Raw genomic sequence first — 10,573 nt, 5'->3', positions numbered from 1 at the left:
GTCGGCTGTGCTGAAGAGAAAGGTACAGAACCAAATTATTTAATTAATTAGCTGCGTGTTCTCCTGCCCTCTGTCCTCCGGGCCACACACACACACGCACGCACACACGGGACTGTCTCAGCTGTTATTTTCGTTGAGTGTGTACATACAGCATGCGCACCTCGAGCATGAGACTACTATTAAAGCTGCCGTTACGCTTTTGGCCTGAGGGGGCGATCACGAGCATAAAAATTCAAAACTCCGTAAAGTCCAAGGCAGCCTTCAAGCTGCTAACAACCCCACCCCCCCACGAAGGAAGGTGCTAACCACGTCGCTAACGTGGGATTAGCCATCCAGTTACCATTAAACTTGCACTTCCCCATGGCGCAAGCTCCCACTAGCTTAACCAGCTAATGTGCTCATCTGAAAATAGCCCCCTTTCACAACCAACTGAATGCGTACGGTTCCGCTTACGGCAACATCGCACACAAAAAATGCAGAACACTAACTAGAAATTCACTAAATTATAGAAATAAATAGAATATAGAATAAATAAAAGAATCTTGTTTATTGGGTCTTTGGTAATTTAAGACCTTTGGAAACTGTATTTAAGGATTATTATTTGTCATTTTTAAGGATTTTTAAGGCCTTAAATTTGGAAAAGCTAATTTAAGACTTTTTAAGGACCCGTGGATATCCTGTTACAGATTTACTTCTCTCTGTTTCTAATGTGCTCAGACATTCACCAGCAGGTTGACATCAGTTACAGCAGGAAACCAGAAGGCTGTAGCAGTCGGAAAGCCGTATGAGCAACACTCTTCAGTCCGTGAAATGTTTGCTGGGTTATAAACACGTTTCACCCGGGACTGACTACATCTGGATTTAGAAACGTAAGTGGCTAGTGCTGCTGCCATGCCAAACACTGAACTCATTTAAATATATCAGTTGGCATTAAATGGTTTTAATGTTTAATGCAAAACTTTTTCAGAAGAACATTCTGGGATGTAGAAAGTTCAAACTCTGCAGCCTGCTTCATCCTGAGAGCGGTCATGTGTCAATAAAAGGCAAATGGTAATGATGATCGTAACCACACGTGTTAAACGGGCACCAAAATACAAAAACGGAGGTGAAGCCTCTCCAGAATCACTGGTTTGTGATGCTAAAGTCCATCTTAATGTCTCCTAAACTGGGTTCAAAGGTGAAGCTGTAGGACAGCGCCGCCCGGCCGTCACCTGAACTCTCCCACGCCGGCCTGAGGAAGTAAACTCCCTGCTTCCTGTGTCGACTCCACTCGCAGTCGCCCTGCAGGAAACGTCCCAAAAACCCAAATGAATTCAGAGTCACCAGATTTTCAACTGCAGGAATCTTTACGGATCCAGCTTTGCTTTATAAACGCCACACAACAGTTCAGATATTAATACGACTTTAATACTTCCATAAATTCATAAATCAGACGACTAATGAGCAAAAAGAATGAGTAGTACCTGATCACTGATTGGTTTGGTTAGACCTGCGCTGACGGTGATGTCATCAGTCAGGTGATATTCCATCCACAAGGCGACGCCATGGCAACAACCAGCTCTGAATCAGACATTTTAACAGATTAACGACTTCACACACACGGAGTAAATGTTTTTGTGGATTTACTAACTACCGTATCAAAGGTAGGGAGCCCTGGCTGCTGATTGGCTGTTGAGGGACACATTGTGTGAAGTCAAAGGTCATGGCAGCGGTGGACTGAGTTAGAGCTCGACACGGGTACTCCCAGAGGGGGTGGGGCTCCGCCTCGCGGGACTCACGGAAATCCAGAGACCGCTGCAGAGACAGCAGTTCATGCAGACGAGTTTGGGCTGAAACCCCACATTTCGGTCCTTTTTCAGATAAAATAATCACTAATAATTAACTCGGACCCACAGGGTCACAGGTGCTTTAAAACGTACGTTTTTACCTGTACTCGGAAAGGTTAACAGGATGCACCCACATGAAAACGTCCATATTAATATCGTTGTTATATTTGATTACCAATATTTATCGACGTTAAATGAATAGAAATCAAAACACTGAAATATCACACAATAAGATCTCGTGATAACACTGGATGTGTTTTACAAGCATCTGACCAGAGTTTTCCATTAGGTTCTGTCTGTCTGTGTGTCTGTCTGTGTGTGTGTGTGTATCTATCTGTCTGTCTGTCTGTCTGTCTGTCTGTGTGTGTGTGTGTATCTATCATCTATCTGTCTGTGGGTCTATCTCTGTCTGTCTGTGTCTATCTGTCTATCTATCATCTATCTGTCTGTCTGTCTGTGTGTGTGTGTATCTATCTGTCTGTCTGTCTGTCTGTCTGTGTGTGTGTGTGTATCTATCATCTATCTGTCTGTGGGTCTATCTCTGTCTGTCTGTGTCTATCTGTGTCTATCTGTCTATCTATCATCTATCTGTCTGTCTGTGTGTGTGTGTCTGTCTGTCTGTGTCTATCTGTCTATCTATCATCTATCTGTCTGTCTGTCTGTGTGTGTATCTATCATCTATCTGTCTATGTGTCTATCTCTGTCTGTATCTATCTGTCTGTCTGTGTCTGTCTGTGTCTGTCTATCTATATCTATCAGTGTCTATCTATATCTGTCTGTCTGTCTATATATCTATCTGTCTATCTATCAGTGTCTATCTATATCTGTCTGTCTGTCTATATATCTATATCTATCAGTGTCTATCTATATATGTCTGTCTGTCTATTTATCTGTCTGTCTGTCTATCTGTCTATATCTATCTATCTATCTATCTATCTATCTATCTATCTATCTATCTATCTATCTCTCTATCTATCTATCTATCTATCTATCTATCTATGTGTCTGTCTGTCTACAGATACATAAAGGACAACACATTGATAAAAATATCGGTTGTTAATATCGGGCCAGTTTTACTCATCAGAATTATACCGATTTGTTTAATAATAACAACCATCGGACGATATCGATCTATTTATATAAGCAAAACTAGCTTCAGATAAACTTTAAAATGTTACCTGGACCATTTCATCCATGGGGGTGACATCAAAGCCTTCACAGGTTCCACATGGAGCTCGTATCTTCCACAAATCCTAAAATATAAACAAAAACAAGGAAATCAGAACAGCGGGTTTTTGTATGAAAACATAATAAATGTTGTTTCAAATCTTCCATGTTTCCAGCTGGAACGGTAATAACTCAACAGCAATCCAAACACACAGTAATTGGATGCAATGACCAAATAAAACATCGTTTTAATCATTTAATTACACTATTTTGTACTTTTTTCCATCTCAGGGACCGAGAAGTGAAACGAGTCGTTTCTGCTGCCTCTAGTAGGAGAGATGAGACGATATCTGTTCGAGTCAGGAGGCTGGCTGACTCGGGTGAAAGGACATTTCAGCAGTTTGTTGAGAAAATGTTGATAGCTCAAAGATGATATTAATGCTAAAAGATGAGGAAATAAAACACATAAAAGTTGTTCAGATGTTTTAATTCACCCTTGAATGGATCCTGCACTTGATGGCATTTAGTGTGAGAAATCCTCCCCGACGCCCCGAGCCCAGATCGCTCCGACTTCCATCTACCGCTGGTAAGATACTGACCACACAACCCCACAGCATCCGATTTAAGTGAATGGAGGTTTTCTGACCTGGAACTCCACAGCCGCCATATGGAGGGAGGCGGAGCCGGGCAGGATGGCGGCGTCGGATCGCAGGAGGCCGGCCAAGGCTGTGCGACAGTACCAGAAGAACAGAGAGTGCCACGGCAGGAGGCTGGTGCTGAAGAACGGCTCACCCATCAGGACTGAAATCTAATAAAGACAGTTATTATTTTGTGTTAAATTATCAACACAAATCATCTTTGAGTTATTAGCAGCAGGCAATTCTCTACAAAAAGGTCATTTCCAAAGACCAGCAAGCTGAAAAGCCTTTATACAGTTGATGATTTCACCTGCTATAAGCAGATCTCTGGGCTTTCGTCCCCCTGCGCTACAACACTCGTCTTTTTCTGCACAGTGTTATGCCAGTCTACCAGAAAAAGCAGCTAAAGTCAGACAAAACCTCAGAAAGCCACTGCTTTAAGAGCAATTCGGGGAAATCTGTCTCGTTGGAAGCAAATATAAAAAATAAGAAACTGGATCACGTAGCGTTGGGTACAGAATTCGGTACTTTTTAAGGTAGCGACCGAATTCCATAGTACCGACTGAGCACCGATTCACGTCATTTGAAACGGTGCCTCGTTTCAGTACCCGTCCTTCACAACGAGAACTTGCCTAGACAGCTGCGCATGCGCAAGAGCGTTATGTTGTCGGTCACTGAGAGCGAGTTGTAAACAGAGCAGCACGGTAGAAAGAACGCACGCTAACGCTTGGGTCCACTTCACTAAATGTGATGGGTAACTGGGTGATGATGAAACCAGCGACAACGATCTAAGTGAGACATCCTCATCTTAATCTGCTCCGGTAGGTAAATAAAATGTTTAAGATAACGTTAGCTTGATATGTTAGCTTCCGTTGCGCTAATGGTGCGTTCACTTTCTCCTCGGAACTCCGAATTTCCGACTAGAAGAACATGAACACGCTCTAAAGTTTGGCTTCACTTTACTAAACGCGACGGGTGATTGGGTGAAGATGAAACCAGCGACAACGATCTAAGTGTGAGGCATCATCGTTTTAATCTGCTCCAGCAGCTAAATAAACTGTTTAAGATAACGTTAGCTTGATATGTTAGCTTCCATTGCCACCGTTGTTATCAGCTAATGGTGCGTTCGCTTTCTCCTCGGAAATTCTAACTTCCCAGTAGGAAAAATCAAAAGAAAAAGGACGGCAAAAGGAATGAAGACACACAGTAAATTTAGTTCACAGTAAAGATGTTTGCTTCAGTTTAATTATCAGCTTATAAAACTACAAGGACGATGTTAAAATACAAACAGTTGTATGTTATTTATCGTGATATTTATCAAATATGGTTATATATTGAGAAAAATATATATTTAATTATAAAAGAGAATTAAAATAATAAACACTCAAAAGTATCGAAAATTGGTACCGTTAAGTACCGGTATCGATTCCTAGGTACCGGGAATTAGTACCGAATCGATTCAAATGTCAAAGGTACCCATCCCTAGGATCACGTGTTCTCTGCCTCCTCGTGACCAATAGAAACTAAACTAATTACCTGTTCTCCTCTGAGGTCATTGCTGGTCAGCTGATCGGGTCTGACCTCCAGCAGCTCAACTCCTCCTCGCACTGAGTTTGCTTCCAACACCTGCAGGAAAGGTGCAGTGAATCAGTCTTCTTCACCCACCAGACAACAGCCACCAAGCCTGAAAAACAGCTGCTGAACTGAGACGTTACCTGCTCAATAACCTGTTTAAACATTCTGCGGTTTTCCAGACTGAACACCTGATGGAGACAGAAGCACAAAATCACACATCTGAGCTGCTTTTGGCTTTTACGTCTTTAGTGTTTAACTGAGTTGGAATAGCCGAGGACCTTCTTGGCTCCCAGCATGTGAGCGAACACAGGAAGCAGACTTCCATCGCTGATGGAGAGACACACACCATCCTCGCGCAGAACCTGCAGGTTAGAACCGTGATCAAACACGCCAACACGCTCGTACCAGCTCAGAATTGCTGCCGGTCCTCTTACGCTGCGTAGAGCCGCGGCGTAGCTCTCCGTACGCTGCCTGTCGTTGAGTTCACCAAAACGGGGCCGAGTCCAAACCAGGTGAGCCTGGCAGGTGCAACACGGGCGGGAGGGAGGAGACTCTGACGGTACTTCCTGCTGCCTGAAACATCACCATTAGACCGGTTCAGCCAAACTGATGTGGAAAAGCTCATTCTGAGATTATAAATGGAAAGAATAAAAATATACGCCGAGTACCTGTGAGACTGCAGGCTGTACCAGAGGCTGTAGTCATCATGGCAGACTGTCAGCCTGAGATCGTCTCCCGCGGTAACCAAGCTTTCTGCAGGCAGGAAGTACACGCTCTGCATCCAGTGATCCCGCCACTGAAACACCAAACAGCAGGGCAGGGGCTCAGCTTCAACAGGAAACACTCATCTTAAAGGTCTAAGCACAAACCAGCCTCGGACCAGTGACTCACTGGGGCCATCTCTGGCTGTGGGTACGTCCAACTGGGAGCCATGGAGCACACGATGGTTCCACTGGGATCCATGTGGAGGTCCCACCAGGACAGGACAACCTGAGCTCGGCCACCAGACTGAGCGGAGAACCTGGAGGAGTGGAACTGGGGGGCGCTGCTTACCGGTTTACTGAAGTCTAGCCTGAAGAGGATTCAGGCAGACATGAAAACGACTGCAGGTGCAAAAATGAGATCTTTAAAATGACGTTTTACCTGAACATGGTGCAGACAGGACTCAGAGGGGTGAAACTGGTGGGGGGGACCTGGCTTAGCTGGATGTCGCACACAGAATGAGCCCCGGCACAGCAGCCTGCAGCGGGCGGTGGGACCAGACGAGCCCCCTCCACCTCCACTGGCTTCAGCTGCGCCCAACTCCACAGAAGATCCGACTCAACCAGCTGGGCGTAGACGGTGGCCCGGTGAGGGACCGCTTCACAGTCCGCCTGCAAGGGGAGAGTCAAGTTAACCAAAAAGTGAATCTGATGCTCTGGAAAAAACAGATGAGTCCAGAGAGACGAGCAGCAAAGCTTCAGCTTTAGACCCTGTCCACACGTAGCCGGGGATCTGCCAAAACGTAGATATTTTTCTACGTTTTGGCCTGTCATCCACACGAAAACTGAGTTTTTTCACACAAAAACGGATCTTTTTAAAAACTCCGGCCAAAGTGAAGATCTGCGTTTTCTCCGTTTTGGGTGTCTGCGTGTGGACGGACAAAACCGGAGTTTTAAGGTCCGCAACGTCACTTTCCGCGACAAAAAATGCTGACATCACGTGTGCGACCTGTGTTTACACTAGCCGACAGCATGGATGCCCTCAGAGCTGCGCTCGCTTTATCAATTGTCCAAGCGCTTTCTGCTTGTTTGTTTTTGCAAGCGGAATTACTGCTCCTTGCGGAAGACCACAGACGAAGGACGAGGTTAAGAACGGGGGAAGTACTGCCACCTACAGGTCTGGCATGTCCTTAACAACGTATTTATCCGGGTACGTGTGGACAGAGTTTTTTTCTAAAACGAGGTGGAGTGGATGCAAGTTTTTGGAGGGGCGGATATTCGTTTTTAAAAAAACCCGGCTACGTGTGGACTAGGCCTGAGTGTGATAATCAGGAACTTACAGAAAATGACGTTTACAAAAACACAAACCTGGACCAGGTTCTGGTGAGCATGCTCATAACTGGGCAGAGCTCCCTCACCGATCAGCTCGGTGTCAAACAGCTCTGTGATCAGTAAATTCGCCTTTTCCTGCATATCTCCTCCTGTTCAGAAGAACCACAAATACAAATGTTACACGATGATGGTGAAGTCACGTTTAAAGGCTGAGAAGTTAGAAAACCACTTAGATTTTAGAAAATGTTGAGAGGTTTTCATCAATTTAATGACAAAATTTGGAATTACTGAACATTTTTCACAGCATAAAGTGTGTGTGTTCATCTTAAAGTGTGTGTGTTCTCACTGACCCGGTCCTACGGTCACGTCTGTCGAGTGCTTGTTGATAATCTTGATCTTGTCAGAAAAGCCGTTTTTCTCCACGATGCACTGAGCTGCTTCAGCCATGGGCTTAAAGACCTGCAGGAACAACAAAATCACACGGTAAAGAATATTTATGAGGAACAAAGTTTAGAAGCTCAAACAGATGAGAAATGAGCAAATATTCAGCACCTTCAGCTGCTTAAATGTCAGAATTTGCCTTTATTTCTTGAACTATTTTCCACAATAAACTCACAAAATGTTAGCGACTGGCCAAATGCCATTACACGGGGAGAAATCCACAACAGGCATCTGAGAATAATGATGTCATGCAATGATTTAGGAGGAAAAGCTAATATCAATAGCACAGATGTGAATAAACCTCCACAGCGTAGCAGAAGTCCGCTCCAGCAGTGAGGGCCATCATGGACAGCAGGCCTGTCCCCGTCCCGATGTCCAGGACAACCACCTTCTCACCACGAGCCTTTACTCGGGCTACAGCCGCCCGGATGCCCTGGTAATACTTCTCATTCTGGAAGGAAAAACACAAATGTTCAAATATGGTTAAAAAAAATCTGAACACGAGTTTTTTACTTGCTTTTTATGAAAAAAATCACATAATCTACAGGAAAAATCAAACTATCAACAAACCAAACAATGAATAGCAAAGAATCGTGGATCCTTCCAACTAATTTGAACGCATATTTTTGTTTATTATTATTAATTACTTCAAATAGAGATTAAAATGATGCTGAACGAGATCTCACCCTGTCGTGATCATGCAGCATATCAGCATAACACGACCTGAAACACAGAAACAAACATGAATATCTGCGTAAAAGTGAAGAAGTGATGGTTTAAAAAATGACAGCACATGGAGATAAAAACATTTTCTACTTAAACCTGATGTCAGTCAGCCGTAAAATATAAAGACAATTAAATAGTCCAAACTAGACAACAGTTTACTTTGTGCCTCATAATGTAAACTAAGAATTTTAGTTTACTTCATTCATTTATTTTGAGAGGAGAGGATAATATTTATCACTAATGAAATACACAATAGTTTCAGGTCTGTTTTGCTCATTTTCCTGTTAACTACAAATAATCTGCTGCTGTTTAGATTTTTGATTATTTTACTTGCAGTTTGGTCCCTGAAGCGCCTAAAGGTGACAATAACGGAGTTAAAGCTTTATAAGATTATTTTTAGTTTATACATTTAGTTTGGTTTTATCCAGGAGGAATTAAACCTTTATTATTAATCTTTTGATAAAGAGGTTAATAAATAAATAAAATAAAAGCATCCGGTTATTGGAAGCCCTTTCAGCTCGTGTCAGAGAGCCACTCAGCGGGCCACTGCTTCAGCCTTCCCCGGGGAGAGTCGCTCTCGGCCCCGCTGCGCCATCCGCAGCTACCTGGCTATCTCCTGGTGGTAGTCGTACTCCTCGCCCTCCTCGACCCAGTCCAGCGCTCCGGTGGTCGGGTTCACTCTTCCGCAGAGGGTCTTCATCTTCGGTGAAAAGTCCCCAACCCAGAAAATTAAAAAAATAAGTAAAACAAAAAGTGGCTTTTCAGAATTATTTACCAATAAAGTAAAAAATGAACCAGATTACTGACACGACGTTGATCCAACGAAGGCCGCCATATTGCATTTTGACGTCACGAATTATTTTGGTCACGTGACCAGGAAATTTTCTTAATCTGAAAATAAAACCTTTTTTTTTTCCTTTTTGTTTTGAACATATATTGTTAGGCTTCACTGAACAGTATTTTTATATAATACTCTGTTATTTGAATTGGAAAAGGGTAGAACGCCTTCTCCGGGTCAGGGATGAGGTCCTGCCCCAAGTGGAGGAGTTTAAGTATCTCAGGGTTTGTTCACGAGTGAGGGAAAACTGGAGCGTGAGATCGAAAGGCGGATTGGTGCTGCGTCTGCAGTGATGCGGGCGTTGTACCGGTCTGTCGTGGTGAAGAGAGAGCTGAGTCAGAAGGCGAAGCTCTCGATTTACCGGTCGATCTACGTTCCTACCCTCACCTATGGTCATGAGCTTTGGGTAGTGACCGAAAGAACGAGATCACGGATACAAGCGGCCAAAATGAGTTTTCTCCGAAGAGTGGCTGGGCTCTCCCTTAGAGATAGGGTGAGAATCTCGGTCATCCGGGAGGGGCTCGGAGTAGACCCGCTGCTCCTCCACATCGAGAGGAGCCAGTTGAGGTGGCTCGGGCATCTGGTCGGGATGCCTCCTTGACGCCTCCCTGGTGAGATTTTCCAGGCACTTCCAACCGGAAGGAGGCCTAAAGGGAGACCCAGGACACGGTGGAGGGACTATGTCTCTCACCTGGCCAGGGAAGTCTGGGCCTCCCTGCTTAGGCCGCTGCCCCCGCGAGCCGACCCTGGATAAGTGGATGAAAATCGATGTATGGATGGATTTTGTTATTTTATGAAGCCAAATGGCATAAATGTTGATATTCTAATCAAAAACATTGTTTTCTATATTTGAAAATGAGATCAAACAATATATTAAAACTATTAAACATTCCAATAAAGTTAAAGCTATTAAAATCTTAACTTTGCTCTCTAAAAAAAAAAGTTAAATGTTACTTGTGATATCTCATTTGAGTATTAATTGGCCCCTGGCGGTTATTATTGTTGCGTTGTTTTGTATTGGTTACAAAATTTCTGAAAATAAACTGAAAAAGTAAAAAAAAACAGTTTAACCTAAATATCTAATAATAAATAAGAATAAACATAAATGAAAACTCAGAATAATTTGTTGAACATTAACCTAAAACATCTTCCACAGATGTTGATTGTGATCTTCATTTGTTGATCTTTTATTTTAATGTGATTTTTTCTGATAGATGCTATGTGAATAAGCTTTACTTACACACACAAACCTTTAAAATCATTTTGATGGAAAACCACAGAGGTTTTTCTTCAGATGGTTGACATTTAATTTAAATAATATAAAACTAT

The 10,573-nt window shown here is 43.3% G+C and overlaps 1 protein-coding gene across 1 annotated transcript; it reads right to left on the bottom strand.

Moving 5' to 3' along the window:
- Positions 1–920: 920 nt before the first annotated feature.
- On the bottom strand, positions 921–9,240 carry prmt7 (protein arginine methyltransferase 7). Its single transcript, XM_015965326.3, has 17 exons — positions 9,012–9,240; positions 8,367–8,403; positions 7,982–8,131; positions 7,590–7,698; positions 7,276–7,388; positions 6,350–6,579; positions 6,098–6,278; positions 5,875–6,002; positions 5,641–5,779; positions 5,485–5,568; positions 5,347–5,394; positions 5,168–5,257; positions 3,640–3,801; positions 3,005–3,079; positions 1,634–1,794; positions 1,464–1,560; positions 921–1,281 (listed from the first exon to the last, which is right to left on the bottom strand). The coding sequence occupies exons 1-17, from the start codon at positions 9,104–9,106 to the stop codon at positions 1,123–1,125; spliced, it is 2,058 nt and encodes a 685-aa protein (XP_015820812.3). The 5' UTR covers positions 9,107–9,240; the 3' UTR covers positions 921–1,122.
- Positions 9,241–10,573: the final 1,333 nt, after the last annotated feature.

The sequence above is a fragment of the Nothobranchius furzeri genome, chromosome 4 (assembly GCF_043380555.1).
Source record: "Nothobranchius furzeri strain GRZ-AD chromosome 4, NfurGRZ-RIMD1, whole genome shotgun sequence".
NCBI classification, from domain to species: domain Eukaryota; kingdom Metazoa; phylum Chordata; class Actinopteri; order Cyprinodontiformes; family Nothobranchiidae; genus Nothobranchius; species Nothobranchius furzeri.
This window is presented reverse-complemented; position numbering and strand designations above follow the sequence as displayed.

Coding starts and splice junctions, on each gene's coding strand:
- prmt7 (XM_015965326.3), bottom strand. CDS start 9,106: ATGAAGACCCTCTGCGGAAGAGTGAACCCGACCACCGGAGCGCTGGAC. Junction 5,258..5,346: donor TTAAACAGGTTATTGAGCAG/GTAACGTCTCAG, acceptor CCTTTCCTGCAG/GTGTTGGAAGCAAACTCAGT. Junction 3,080..3,639: donor TGGCGGCTGTGGAGTTCCAG/GTCAGAAAACCT, acceptor TTTATATTTTAG/GATTTGTGGAAGATACGAGC.